General features: G+C 30.0%; 1 protein-coding gene and 1 long non-coding RNA gene across 2 annotated transcripts; both read left to right on the forward strand.

The window, feature by feature from the left end:
• Window positions 1-1,873: 1,873 nt before the first annotated feature.
• Window positions 1,874-3,721, forward strand: LOC112771699 (uncharacterized). Its single transcript, XR_003187175.3, has 5 exons — window positions 1,874-2,040; window positions 2,111-2,184; window positions 2,286-2,349; window positions 2,431-2,525; window positions 3,581-3,721. It is a non-coding gene; the product is annotated as an uncharacterized lncRNA (long non-coding RNA).
• A 3,648-nt stretch (window positions 3,722-7,369) lies between these two features.
• Window positions 7,370-11,807, forward strand: LOC112772733 (basic leucine zipper 34). Its single transcript, XM_025817732.3, has 4 exons — window positions 7,370-8,585; window positions 9,776-9,866; window positions 9,968-10,094; window positions 11,068-11,807. The coding sequence occupies exons 1-4, from the start codon at window positions 7,963-7,965 to the stop codon at window positions 11,232-11,234; spliced, it is 1,008 nt and encodes a 335-aa protein (XP_025673517.1). The 5' UTR covers window positions 7,370-7,962; the 3' UTR covers window positions 11,235-11,807.
• The last annotated feature ends 3,879 nt before the right edge of the window (window positions 11,808-15,686 follow it).

Genomic DNA, 15,686 nt, shown 5'->3' on the forward strand with positions numbered 1-15,686 from the left:
AGGCTAATCGACGCCGAGCTTGCCTAATTTGTGACACGGTTCTTTCAATTTTGGGATCAAATGGGGCTAAGCTTGGATCCGATAATGAACGCATCATTCAATAAAAGAAACATAGAACTCATGGCAACAAAATATATTAAGCAAAATAACTAATAAATACTACTAATAACCAACTAGCACACAAATAGAAGATGCAATTATTCAAATATAAACATATTTACACCAACCAATAACATAGCACACATATGCAACTCTCCAGCAACGGCGCCAAAACTTGATGTGAAGATAATTGTCGGTATAGAATTGATTAAGAAAATTACGTTGTAAGCATAGTCTAAACCAACAATCTATCTTCAGTCAAAGTTAAAATCTGTGTCACAAATAAATTCAATAACCGGGAGTAGAATCCCGGGTCATTTTTTCTAGGATTTGACACAAGATGCAATTTATTGGTTAGGATTTCATGGAGATTTTTGAAGTTGAGAACAAGAAAAATAAATAACTAAAAATTAGAGCAATAGATAACTAGCAAGAGTTGATAATTAATCAATATAAAGGTCTTGGTTAGGGGTGAGAATTGGAATTTCTATCATTATTGTCTTTTTCAAGTGTGATGGTAAACTCTCATTACTCTCAGTTATCCTCTAATGATTGAAGAAAAGTCAAGTGAAACAATTAACTTTAGTTCACAAGTCCTAGTCACTTTATAAAGAAGAACTAGAGTTGGTGAGTTTCAAGCTAATTAGCAATCTTCAATTACCAATCAACACTTGAATAAGATAATTCAAGTGGTTCCAATTATTCAACCCCAAACCAAGCAAGGAAATCTACTCCATGATTATGGGTGACATTTTCTCAAACACTTGGTAAGCATAGAAAAAAAACATGATAAAAACTAGAAAATAATCCAGTTCAAGTTACTGCTAACAATAATCAACAATCACAAAACAAGCAATAATAATGGATATAGAAATAACTCAATGCATTAACAAAATTCAAGAGTAACAAGATCCAAATATGAGTTCAAGATAACCAAATTGCAAAGAGTACTAAAGGAATTAAAGAGAAAGCTATAAGGAAAATGACTAGAAAATGAAGGTAACAGCAATTTCTCTTAAGATCCAATTGAAAGTAACTAAGAAAATCAAAACCCTAGAGAGAAATAGGAGTTTCTCTCACTAGAATTCAAAAACTGATTGAAAAACTAAAGCTAAAGTGAAGTGTGTCTGTCCCAGCTCTATTCCCAGCGTATTGTCTTCATTTTTGGGCTTGAAACTGGGCCAAAATCAGCCTAGAAATCGCCCCCAGCTTTTTTCCTTAATTGTAGCACGTGACGCTCGTCATGCGTATGCGTCGATAGGCTCTGCACTGGCCACGCGTACGCATCAGTCACGTGTATGCGTCAGTGGCGATGCTCCTAGTCACGCGTACGCATCAGTCACGCGTACGCGTCGCTTGGAAGATGGCTTGATCATGCGTACGCTTCAGCCATGCGTGCGCGTCAGTTCTAACTTCTCAAATCCTCAATTCTTTGTGTTCCTTCCACTTTTGCATGCTTCCTTTCCATCCTCCAAGCCATTCCCCTTATAAACCCTGAAATCACTTAACGCACATATTACGGCATCAAATGGTAATAAAAAAGGATTAAAAATTAGCGATTTTAAGGCCTAGGAAGCATGTTTTCAATCATAGCACAAAATTAGGAAAGAAACTTAAAAACATACAATTTACATGAATAAGTGTGAGAATAGTTGACAAAATCCACTCAATTCAATCCAAAATATACCATAAAATAGTGGTTTATTAGATGGTCCCCAACTTCCTCTCCCCTGAAGAATGCAAGGTTAAGTTCCCTTTTCAGATTCTTTTGTTTGCTTCTTCCCCTCCCTTCCCTTGATTTATTCCATTGTCAGGAGCTGGAATTCATACACAAGAGTAGCAGTACTATTGGCTATAGACCCAATGTCTTCTCAACCACTCTCTCCCATCTCATTGCCACCAACACTTACCACTTCCTCATTCCCTTCATTCACATTCGAGGTACTCTCTTTTTTTTTTTATCATCTTTCCCTCTATTGAAATTTCTAACCTCAATCAAATTTTTTCACAGAAATGTTGAAAGACAAGCTAGAGGAGTTTTTCAACTGTCAATACGAGCTCTTCATTATTCACCGCTCTAATCAGGTTACTACTCTATCTTAAGGACCATTAATTGCTTGTTGGTTGTTACTTCTTTTATAATATTTACCTTATTGTATTTATGAATCATCAAACAACTGGAGCAGAGGTGCAAGCATTGGGTGGCATAGTGATGATAACAGACCCTACCTCAAACAGCAGCACTTTGCAGTCAGGATTCCACTTTCCACTACTCCTCTCTTTTATTGAATTTTATTTAATATTGTTGCTGACAATTTTGGTTCATCAAAGGTGGTGTGCTATTTAAATAATTATGGCAAGGATTTCAATGGTGGACTCTTTCGTTTCCAAGATGCCAACCAATGTCAATTATGCCAATAGATGGAGTGAGTTTATACTCTTTCACTACTACCACTTGTGTTTTTCTTTTCTGGTCAAATGGTTTTTACTGCTAAATAAGAAGAGTGATTTCTCAAAATTTCATTATTGAAATGATTCAATGTAAGAGGAAACATTTCGCTTTTTAATTTATTTTATCCTTTTTTATCTTTTAACAGGATGTTCTGATGTATACTACTGACCAACATAACATTTATTCTGTTGATGAAGTATATTCAATTGTGCTCCTTTTTTGCATGCCCTTACTTACTTGGCCTTGTATATAATCAGCTGTTTTATTTCAATTTAAATCTCCTTCTCCCGGACTCCGTGTCCTCAAAAGAAAAAGGGATAGAAGAGAAAACAGGAAATCATAACTATCATCTTTGATAGTTACCTAATGGGAAACCATATTAATTCTCGAAAATAGTATTTACTTTAGGGTACCATTCTAAAGATTCCAGAATGCTGAAATGAATTAGTCAAGAATGTATCTGGTGCTTTCACTTATTTATGTCAAAATATTATTTTGGTTAATTGGTCATATGAACTCATTTGATCTTCTTTACAATTTGTGTATATTAGAATGGCATATGAGAACAAGAATGAATTACATTTTCCAGTGCTTTTACATTGAATTAAAAATTAAAAATCTTCAAATAAGTAAACTTGATTTCACCTACTGGTGTGTACCTTGTAGAAGCTAAACTCAGTGATGATCAATTGATTGTGCTCACAAGAACTTTGATGCTTGTTTAAGAAAAAGAACCTTAGTTGTTGAGATTTTACTGCTACTTTAAAAAAAAGGACTTAATACTTCATTGACTGAAAGAAACCAAGTTATGCAGAGTAAACTTATGTTGTAAGAATTTGTGTGGCAAAATCATGAAAAAACATAAGTCCCCAGTATGCTACATGTACCTATTTTGAGCTTCATTCTAAGGGGTGGGCGCTGGAATTTTAACAATAAGATTAGTATTCTGTATTGTTTTATCTTGTTATTTTCTATTCTTATTGTTGAAAAGTTAGAGTTGTTTATCTAACATTGAATGCCATATTTCAGAAACTAGTTAAACCTATGAGGATTGAACGCTAGGCCGTTGTAAACTTCTCAGCTCGCTGTGATACACGTTTTCTATGTAATACCATCAAGAAGTGTGCTTAAATGAAGGGGATTGTATGAGTTTTATGGCTAATTTAGTCTTTATTTAAGCATGTTCCTTCCAATGATGGTAACAAAGATGAAGGTATCATCAGAGTGTTATATAATAATGGCATTAGTTTGCGGTTGAAAAGATTTGAAGTCCTCATTCATGTATGTTATTATTGTGGTGTTCTTCTCAGGCAACTATTTATGGACTTCTATGAAACTTCAAAACAAAGGAAGCCTCTACAAATTATAATTTTCAGGTATTGGATTAGTTAATTGAGGATTCATGCTTTGGATTAGTCCTAATGATGATTTACAAAATAGAATTTGATTCTATTTCCCTTACTGAGTGTAATGGTGTAGTAAACTAGCAAAAGTTGTATATAACTAAATTAATTCAGCATGAGTTTGATTTTGTTTTCATGGTTATATGAAGTTAGGGTTGCAAATATTGAAAATACTTGCATAATTGTGCAGGTGTAAGCTCCATGGTTCACCAGATGCATTCTCTGCTTCAGTTCATGAATATAAAATATCCCTTAAAGGTCTTCTGAGATTACATTCATATTTTCATTTTGAGACTTTTATGTAATTAGATTATATTGAAATAGTGAAGTTGTTTTATTTTACTTTTTAAAGAAAAATAATAATAGTTATGTAGAACAATACCATATGTAATTATGTTTGGAACTAGACAATGAGAATTTTTTTTATATAGAGAGTTATGTCCTATATTGAGGAATTGTGTCATAAAAGATTTAGTTTTTAAATTTTGATATTAAAAAATAAATTTTTAATTTGAGAATATGTAAATGAGATGAGATTAATGAATGATTTGAAATTAAAAATAAACAAATAATTACAGAGTTTGTGGAGGTTTGAAAATCTCACAAAATAGTTAATTTTTGTTAAATTAAAAATTAATTTGTGAAGGTTTTAAACTGCTACAAAAATGATTAAAACCGCCACAAAAGTCTAATATAAAATCCTCACTAAACTCACACAAAACCCCCACTGAATAAATTGTGTAGGTTTTTAAAAACTCCCACAAAAGATCTCGTGGCACCTCAAATTTTGGGGGTTTTAGAAACCACCACAAACCATTTGGTGGGGGTTATAAACCTCAAAAAATAAGAGAAAAAACTGTCACAAATAAATAAAAACCTTGTAGTGGTAGGTCCCTCCCCACTTATACTCTAAACTCGAGTGGGGCCTTTCACTTGGACTCATCCACCTGGAAGCTTCTGCTAGCTGTCCAGGTCGTCCGTAGGTCCAGGGATGGATCTATATACATTGTAGCATATGATAATAATATTTTTTAGTAGTATATGATAATAATATTTATTTGTCCCATTAAATTATTGAATTATTTGATCCCTCAATCATTTTTTACTCAATTTTTGATACTTAATAATCAGTTTAAAAATTTTATATTAGATGTTATATTTAGAATGATCAATTTTCAATTTAAATAAGATTAGTGTTCTTTCTTAAAAATGAACTCAAAAGATATTATTTATCTTTTTTTAAAATTAGTTTTAGTTTTTGCTGTAGCAACTATATTAATTAAAAGAAGTTTTTCAACTATGAATATCACTGAGAGTTAGTTTTTGATTGTATGAGAAGTGAATTTTTAAATAATTGTTTAGTGATATATATATATATATATATATATATATATATATATATATATATATATATATATATATATATATATATATATATATATATATATAGAGACATTTCGATTGAATTGTTAAAAAAAGATTACTCAATTTTTAAAAAAATATAAAACCTAAAAAATAGAATTATAAATTATATATTATTATTTAAATTATTATTTTAGTTTTTTAATTTATAAATTATATATTTTAAAGTCTAACCATATTTTATAATAACAAAATATAATTATAACAATAATTATGCTATATGTACATAAAAAATAACTATCCGTATAGAATACAAATACAAAATACATATTAAAAATGAATTAAATAATAAATATATTTATACACAAATACATAATGATTAATGAATAATTTTATAGTTGACTTTTATGCCATATAATTAATATTTTATTATAAAAATTATTAGAGTTTATTTATCTTGTGTCCTAAAGGTACATACTAAAATTACAAATTGAAAATATTTTTTATTAGAAATACAAAAGACTTATGTTTTTTATGTATTTATTTTGCAGTTATTAAATAAAAAAAATTAAAACCTTCCACTAATATTAAGCTTGTCATGTGTCTTTAGGACATATATTAGCTAAACCCAAATTATTATTATGTTATATATATTTTGTCTCTACTGTTAAAATTTTTTGGATCTATCACTGCGTAGGTCATGAGATAACACGCGGATTACCTCTAGATGCGGGTCAAATGCCTAACGGATTAGGGATCCGCAAGTGGATCCATAGTTGTTGTCGGGCCGGACCGGAACAATTTCCAAAAATAAGTTATGTGTGTGAAATTTTCTTACACGGATGATACATGGAAGTTAATTTTTTTTAGATAATAAATGATTAAATTAACTATTTTTGTTAATATATATAATAATAATTTTGGTAAAAAATGTTTTAGATGGTAGTGTACAAAAATGAAATTAATTATTTAAATCTTATGTATATATGAGATGCACTAGCCGAATATATACTCAATTGGGTGATCAAAATTCATTTTTATACATACTCTACTTAGGTTAAAATAATAATATAAGATGTCAGTATCTGATCCAAACCAGAGAACAAATATTGGGAGCCATCCTTGTCGACCAATTTCTTGATCCAGAAATGGCAATAAAGTATTCATCACATGATATGTTTAATCCACAAACTTCGTATATAAGCACAATAACATCACGAAGTCAATATGTACTCTAGATGTTTCAGAAAACAAAGTAAAATGAATGTGGGTAGATGAAATCGGATATATTATGAATTATAGTTAGTAAAACATTGTTATGCAAAGAAACTATATGATTATATATGGTAATAAAATTATTGATAATGAAGGTTCTGTTGGTGATGAACACACCGACCATGTGAGTATCAAGGTGCCTAGCATTGAAGATGGTCCCATTATATATCCCAGGTAATAGGTTGGAACATAAAGGGTGTATTGTTATATATATATATATATATATTGGTGGTAAAACTTCATAAAAAAGGTTGAAATGAAATTCACATGAAATGATATCTGTCTATTCATCCTTTCTCGTATCAATTGAATTATCACATTCACATATATATCTTTTAACTGAGATAAAAAACAATAGACTAATTCTATATAAATATTTCTTTTTTTTTTTTTGCGTGTCCATTGAATTATAGGTATGCAAATTTAATTATCATCAACTAATAGGGTATGACTTAGTTGAAGTATTATATCGAGAATAAAAGTTTTCAACAAAACTTTTAAACTTAGCTAGAACATAAATGATAAAAAAAATTAATATACTTATATACCATCTTATTGAATGCGTGTTAATAAAAATAAAAAATTATCTGTATATCACTATATCGTAAAGAATTATAATATTATGCATTATGATATATAAGTATGATGTTGGGATTGAGATAATGGATGGCAAGTGAAGAGGGTCACATCTGCACGTGGTTGCTGATTCCTATAGTTAATAAACTAGACTGCAAATAAAATTTCCCACTAAAACCGTTGAGTCTTTCACCACCTAGCTGTTGCTAGCTGTCTTTAACTCTAATCCTCTTCCCCCATGTGACCCACCTCTCTGTCTCCCAAAAAACCTCTCTCAACACCAAGCATATTCATACATTAACATTAACATTATACCCCCCTTCAAAATCTAAGCAAACATAAAATAGTGGGAATATAACCTTTAGCTTAGCTTAGCTTATAGTATTATTGTATGGAGCATCAGCATACGAATATGAATAAAAACACCCACACTACCCATCATCATGAGTTTGTGCATATGACACAATAATCCCCATTGCCTCATCATCATCATCATCCCTTTAATATCTCTTTCTCTCTCTCTCTTCACTCTCTCCCACACACACACACCCACAAAGATACATAACTGGTTTTTGAGAGCCCCAAGAACTAACAAGATTTGCGGTTGTGTTGAGTACTAGTCGTGTTATTAATTAGTTAGTTAGGTTTGTTGGGATCATTGTTCTTTCTCTTTCCATTTTCCCAACAGACTAACACACAAACACAAACACAAACAAACTCCATTGACACGTTAACACAAACACCTAGAAGCTAAGCTAAACACATATAACAGTATACATACAGAAAAACAGTCAAATGGCACAGTTGCCTCCTAAAATACCAATAATACCCCAGAATTGGACGCCTTTTCACCTCCAAAGGGCACCACAACCACTATCAAATTCCACAATGTCAAGTTTCATCCCAAATTCAAATGCAACGGCAACGTCTAATAACAATTCTGCATCTTCAGTTCAACCACAGCAATTGTTGTCGTCATCGACAACGTCTTGGGTTGACGAGTTCCTCGACTTCTCGTCATCGCGGCGGGGCGCGCACCGCCGCTCCGCAAGCGACTCCGTGGCGTTCTTGGAGTCTCCCATGTTCTTTGACAGGCTGGACGATGACCAGCTCATGTCAATGTTCTCCGACGACGTTGCAGCTGTGGCGATGCAGCATCCGCCGCCGCTGTCGTCCGCATCCGATCCGTCATCGCCGTCGTCGGACCAGACGAGTAACAACGATGAGAAGCCAGCGGCAATGGCGCTGGACATTGCACCACCATTATTAATGCACGAACATAACGATAATCACGTGATGAAGCTTAAGAATGAAGCGGTTGAGGAGGAAAGCTTCGGCAAAAATGAGGAGGGGGCGGCCCCGTCCTCCTCTGCCACCGGCACCATTGAAACCATCGTTGATCCAAAGAGAGTCAAAAGGTAATTCTTCACTAACTCTATGTGGTACTACTTGTGTTTTTCTTCTTTCTTAAAAAAACAACTTGCCAGAAGTAAATGAATTATTAAATACCAATTTATTTAATGTACTTGTAAGTTGTAATGTAAAATATTTTATATAAATATTAAATCATATTTATTATTTTAAATTATATTTATACAATAAATATAAAAAATAATAAATTATTTTTGTTGATATAATATTATATAGTTACATATACATATAAAATTATTTTATGTTGATAATAATTAAAATTAAATTTTAAAAAATTATAATTTACTCATTCTTTTAATAAATACTTTTATTTTGTATCAATTTTTTTTTACGTGCAAGAAAAATAAATTATTAACCTTTTATGTAAAATTAGTATAAAATTTTTGTTGATGTTAATATTTAGTTGTCATATGCTATGCAGAGAATAATAGATACGGAGAATAAACATTTTTTTGTCACCACGTGATAATATTTAGTTGGATATAATTTTTACACAAATGATAAGTAGAAATTAAATTTGAAAAAATATAGTCTATTTTCTTTCATAAGTTTACTAGTCTAGTCTGTCTGTTAGGTTGAAATTGTAGTAATATTGAGAACTACTTACCATTTTTTCATAGTTGTGAAATTGGAAGCTCTCAATTTTCTATTACCATTTTTTCTTTTTGTATATTGTAGTTTTTACTACTCATGTATGCACATGTATTCAACGAATTTTTTTTTATTTTAAAATAAATTCATTTAATTTGTAACACTGTTTACATTAACTCTTTTATATATACAATCAAATAAAATTAGATATATTAATATAAAAAAATTATTTTGTTCATTAGTTGTATTTGTATGATATTTCAATTTATATTTATAAATTCTATCCATCATTAAAAATATTTGACATAATAAACCCTTTTTAAAAATATTTTAATTATAATAGGTATATAATAGAAACATACTATTAGAAATAGTGTAAATAAAGTCCTTACCCAAAAATAGAAAAAGAAACGAAACTGTTTGGATACAGCTGTATTTGGATCTAACAGAATTAATCTTACAAACAGATTTAAATGGGTGGTTGAGTAGAAGTTAATTATGTCCATCAAATATTCAATCTCATGTACATTATCTCTAATAATCTATCTCATGTGTAATTATTTTTATTTTTGTATATGGATATTAGAATTTTGGCTAATCGGCAATCAGCTCAGAGGTCAAGGGTGAGAAAGCTACAATACATTTCTGAACTTGAAAGGAGTGTAACAACATTGCAGGTGAAAATACTACATATATATGTCAACCTAACTTTCATTTTCACACATTATTATTTTATCATTCAATAATAAATTAAATAATATTTGTGAAAAAAATGAAGACGGAGGTATCAGCATTGTCACCAAGGGTAGCATTTTTGGACCACCAACGTTTGATTCTTAATGTCGACAATAGTGCATTGAAGCAACGCATTGCTGCTTTGGCTCAAGACAAGATTTTCAAAGACGGTAATAACACTATTTTTACTCCCAACTATTGCTTTATTTCTTTTCACATATTAAAAAACCAATATACTTAAATACAAAATAAATTTAAATATATTATTTTTTTAAGTACTTCAGCTTTTGTTCTCGATAAATAATTATTCACAAATTCAAGATAATAAAGTTCACAAGATGCAGTGCATGGAGCGTGATATAAATGTGCATCGTGTGAAATGCATGGTTATTACATGTGAACTTCCTTAGCTGTAGTTAGTAGAAGGATAAATAATCGGGTATGACAATAAATTTAAGTCAACAATGAGATATATGAATTTTAAATATATATATATATAATTTTTGGAGTTCAAATCTGTGATTTTTAAACTTCTGGATATATAAAATTGTTGTTTGCTTTCCTATACAAAACCAATTGATTGATTAAATTATACTTGATTTCTTTAAGAATATATATATATATATATTACACAAGAACTCAAATTTCTCATGCTTGCACTTTTTTATTTATTATCAAATTTATAAGAAAAATTACTGTCGGAATTTACAAAAAGTATATAAGGACATTGAATGTTACATAATTTAAATATAGGAAAAAATTAATATATATTTACAAATAAAAGACGGTTGAATATAGTGTAATATCACCTAATTACAGAAGGAACTACTAGTGTAATTTAACCCTAATTAAGTTTCCCTATAATTTCTTTTTCTTTGAAATACTGAAAATAAATCAATAAACGATGATAAAATAAGCTATCTAAGAATTTCATATTGTTGATTTTCATGAAAGTTGTTAATTTCGCATCTAGATTTTAAGATCTCATCACATGGAGCACAAAAGCATATTTTTGAAACATGATAGAATCAAGTTCTTTTATTCTATCTTAATTAAGCAGGGATTAGTCATCTTTTGGAACATGGATATAATTAACATAGTAGTGGCTAACATATATATAAATTTGATTATGAATCTTCTCAGCTCATCAAGAAGCACTGAAGAAGGAAATAGAAAGACTTAGACAAATCTATCACCAGCAGCAGAACAACAACAACAACAATAATGGCCATTCATCTCTTCATACTCCAACCATGGCATGTAATAATAATATTAATAATGACAATAATAAGGAACAGCTCCTAAGTTGAAGAGAAGAAGATAGAGACAAAGAATGGTGCTAGCAGCTATTATGGATGATGTGTATCTAACTTGAAACTTTCACGTGATGTGTTTCTTCTCCCATCAATGTTTATGTGGGCCTGCTGACATGGTTATGGAGCTTGGAGGGTAGGAAATTGACAAGGTGGATCTTGCTTAAAATGGATCATTGTCCAAGTTTTTTTTTTCTTTTTAGTTTGGGATTGGTTTGGAATTTTTAATATTTATTAATTTCTTATTTTACAACTTTTTTATTTAAAACAAGAATTATTCTCAATGATTTTTTTGGGGGGTGTGGAATAATTAAGGGGGACAAAGGATGGTGGGATTGTATTGGGATGTGCATGGGAAGGTATCAGAGAATTTTTTTTTTTATTATTTGGGGAATTGAAGGGGGTGTCTGTCTTATTGATGTACTTTTTTTTTTCCTTGTTTTTTTTCTTTTCTTAGGCCTAATTATATGTTATTTTACATTTCCTCTTGTTATTTTTTTAGTTTTTGGACAATTTGTACAAAATGTTATTGTGTGAAACATTAATTAATTCTCTCCTTTACTAATCGAACTTATTGACTTGATGTTTTATGCATAGCAGACAAAATTATATTATCAATTTTCTAGAAGCATATAAATGATGATGCTAGGTATGTAAACAAAGACTACTATATATACATAAAAATGCAAATCAAATTCATTTATGTTGATTGTTATTTTAATTCTGTCATTTACTTCCATACTTATTTTTGAAAAGAACAAAAAACAAAATTCACAAATTACAATATATATATATATATATATATATAAACAACTTGTGTACTCCACTACTTATCCTCGTATTGATTTTTTAGTAACTATGGTTGTTAGGCTAATTCCAAGAACTTCAATGGGGCCAAGACCAAGATGCCTCCATAGACCCCAAAGCTCATCACTTCCAATCCAATCAAATTGTAGGGGCAAATGGTGGGCAATGATTTCTTTTATCCATTTAGGTAAAAGCTAAGAGACTTATAAGAGTCAAACCACGTCCAAGGTAACTCGAATTCGTTGGTTTTGATTTAATGGTTTCGATGCACTGTATTTTGATACACGAACAAATAAATCGAGCACATTACAAATTTTTATAATACTCATAACATCTTCTAAGCCATTTATAATAATTACAAAAAATGCTTACAATAAAAAATTTAAAACTTTATAAAAATGTTTAATTTAAAATTTTAGTTATAGTCGTTAGAAAATGAATAATTACCATAAGAATTTTTAAAAATTATAACAATATGTAAATATAAATATTGGTACAAAAAATAAATTTTTGTCGACAAAATGGCGTTTCGACTGCCAATGATTTCGACTACAGAAGAAGTGTGTCGACTACAGAAATAGAGACAAGTAAACTGAAGTCGAAGAAAGATAGTAGAAAGAGCGTCGAAATCAGAAGGTAGTTATTACCTATCCTTGGGCATCAAAGCTTGCTATTCAAGATCTTCAGGCTAAGTGGAGAACATGGGTACGAAATTTGAAGAGCAAGTTGAAGGAACATGGAACTTGGAGATCAAAGAAGATGTGGATGTCGAAATTTGGGGATAAGATTCTTCGTGATTAAGACAAGATCATGACTGAGAAAAAAGAGGAAGTAAGATAGTGGACAACATGCTCCATGGTAAGTTCATCTTTTGGTCTATAAATAGTAGAAATTTAGAAGAAAAATTATGGGACTTCAACTAACAACACTAGATCATCACGCAAACTCATAAAATTTTCAATCACAACGACGCAACGGAAAAATGGAGTGGAAGTGCATATGAGTATTAGAAGTCAACTTTTAATTTGCTTCCTTTTGTTTGTTTGATTCATTTTCTTTCATTTTCTTTGAATTTTGTTATTATTTTACTTTGATTAATATTTTTACAATTTCATTATCTTCTTTACTTAATTATTTATTCCTTAATGTTGTTTGTTTTCATAAGTTTGTCACTAGTGATTTCGACATAAATTGCTTTGACACCATAATTAAGTAATTTTCAGGTCGAGTTCACTTTTTTTTAGAGGAGTTGTATCTGCTCCCAATACTCGAGATCTTGATACAAATTCGATTTGACATACTATTAAAATATACCAAAAATCAAGTGAAACAAATTGGCACGCCTAGTGAAACCCTGAATTAAATTTGTGCCAAGCTTCGTATGCAATTATGGAGTGGTAAATTAATCATGACGGGTAGAGCTTCAACTTCAACGGATACGTCAAATAGTGACAGTGAAAATTTCAATAGGAGCCCGGAAGTAGAGGCATTCCCTTTGACCAGTCTTTCGAGCTAACGGTCAACAGAAGGTATTCCAACGGACATATTCGTCACATGGCCTCAATATGGACTACCTTGATGCGAATTTTGAAAATTACAAACTAATAAGAAAGTACACCGGATCGTACCAAGTAATATCTTAGGTGAGTGAGGGTCAATTTCACAAAGATTAATGGATCAAGCAACAATGATTGAGTGATTAAACTAGTCAGACAAACAAAAAAAATAGTTTGGTTCAAATTTGTTTTAAATAGTAATTCAGAGAATTTGAGAAAATAAACAGTAAATTTTTTCTCCATCCCCATTTTCACAGAAAAAATTTCCATCTTTACATCTCTATTTGGAGCAGTCTTTGTAGGAATTCTTGCACTTTCGAGAGTTTTACCATCTCTAACATTTATAAAATATTATATTCCATTTGATTTCTTAATGTCATTTACCCTAAAATAAATAAATAATAAGTTACATAAAATTTAATTTGGTTATCCTACAAGAGGTTCAAGTGTTCAACAGTTCAAGAGTATTAACAAATGCCTCAATCACTACCCATGCATGCATCTAGGTATTCCTTTTTCTAGTACTAGGTATTCCTTTTTCTAGTACTTGGGACTTGTTAAGGTTGTATGTGTGAAAATTGTAATGAATTAGGTTCATATTAGAAAAAATAAAAAGAAGTATAAAGTGAGAGACTTATTAATTTAGTTTTTTAAAATTTTGAGTTAGATGTGATATTTTTTTATTTTTTATTTTTTTCTTAGTTCTTTCTTAAAATTTTTTTGGTGATCTATAACTTTTAACAAATAGTATCAAAATCAATGATAGATCGATTTTGTGATTAAAGAATATTCAAAGTAAATTTTTTAGATAATTACAGGTTTCTACTTAGTTTTCAAATAATAGAAGTTAACAAATATGGTGAAGTTAGGTTGAATTTATGGAAGGAACTAAAAATTATTTTGTAATAAAAAGAGAATTAAAATAAAAATTTTAAAAGAGACTAATAATATAAATTATTTTGGAAGGCCATTGCTTACCTTGGGGTTATTGAAACTCCGCCCATGTTAACAAGGTTATCTGACCTGTCTGTAAGTTTCATTTATTTTTTAAATATTTATTAGCATTTAATTTTAATATACTATTAATATAAAATTATTTTACATGTGTATTCAATCACATAATGTCATATTAATAAAAATAATTATTTTTGCATTGACCGTATAAATGATCATTCAAAAAAATGGTTGTGATTATACGACTATTGTAAAACGTTTTACTTTGTTAGTACATCAAAATTAAATTTTATTTTTAAATGACTTTAATACTATTTTTTAAAGTCAATTATTAATTAAAATTATTTTTTTTTCATTTTTTATTTTTTATTCTCCAAAACCTTCGTTTCCTCAACACCCCAAACCACGCCATCACTACCACTAACAACAACCAACTTCGTTTACGCATAGTTACATATATGGTTTTGGAAAGTTTAAGAACCAAGGTAATACTTATTTTATTGCTAATAATTGATCTTGAACAAGCTTGTTATATGGATTCCAGCCAGCAAGGCACAGCTGGATTTGACATTCTCTTATTGGGATTCAACTCTTCAAGAAAATTAATAACCTTTCTCGTGTTAAACAGCAGCTTGTAGTGTAAGAAACAACATATTTAATACTACCTCTCATTGGAATTCATGTTTAGCATGAGTTAATGAGTCGATCTACCTGAGTTTAAGTTTGATTCACTAACATATAATTAAGCACAAATCTTAAACTTACGTTCAGCTCAAAAGTTTATTAATTCAATTTTTGTTCACAAACCTACTTCAGTTGTATCATACATATTTTAGATTAATTGATGTAACATAAAAAAAAAATTTGTTTCTCGAAATGTCATATTCTATGAAAATCTTCTTTCTTAAATTCTGCAGCAATTGAGAACATAAATTTTAATTTTATACTTCAAAATTTATCACTTGACACTGCATCAAATACATGTATTAATCTATTTATTTATGATTTATGCATTATATTTTCGCCTTATACTCGTTCTCACCTTAGTTTATCATCGTCTTCAAACACTACTACATTATTCAATTGAGCATGCCACATTTGAATCAGAAATTACACTAGATTCTTCCATAGT

This window comes from Arachis hypogaea, chromosome 18 (genome assembly GCF_003086295.3).
Source record: "Arachis hypogaea cultivar Tifrunner chromosome 18, arahy.Tifrunner.gnm2.J5K5, whole genome shotgun sequence".
In the NCBI taxonomy this organism is placed as follows: domain Eukaryota; kingdom Viridiplantae; phylum Streptophyta; class Magnoliopsida; order Fabales; family Fabaceae; genus Arachis; species Arachis hypogaea.

Bases quoted from the DNA above. Each gene is read 5' to 3' on its own strand.
- LOC112772733 (XM_025817732.3), top strand. From the start codon at position 7,963: ATGGCACAGTTGCCTCCTAAAATACCAATAATACCCCAGAATTGGACG. The intron at 9,867-9,967 runs GTGAAAATACTA...AAAAAAATGAAG, and splicing joins GGAGTGTAACAACATTGCAG to ACGGAGGTATCAGCATTGTC. The intron at 10,095-11,067 runs GTAATAACACTA...GAATCTTCTCAG, and splicing joins AGACAAGATTTTCAAAGACG to CTCATCAAGAAGCACTGAAG.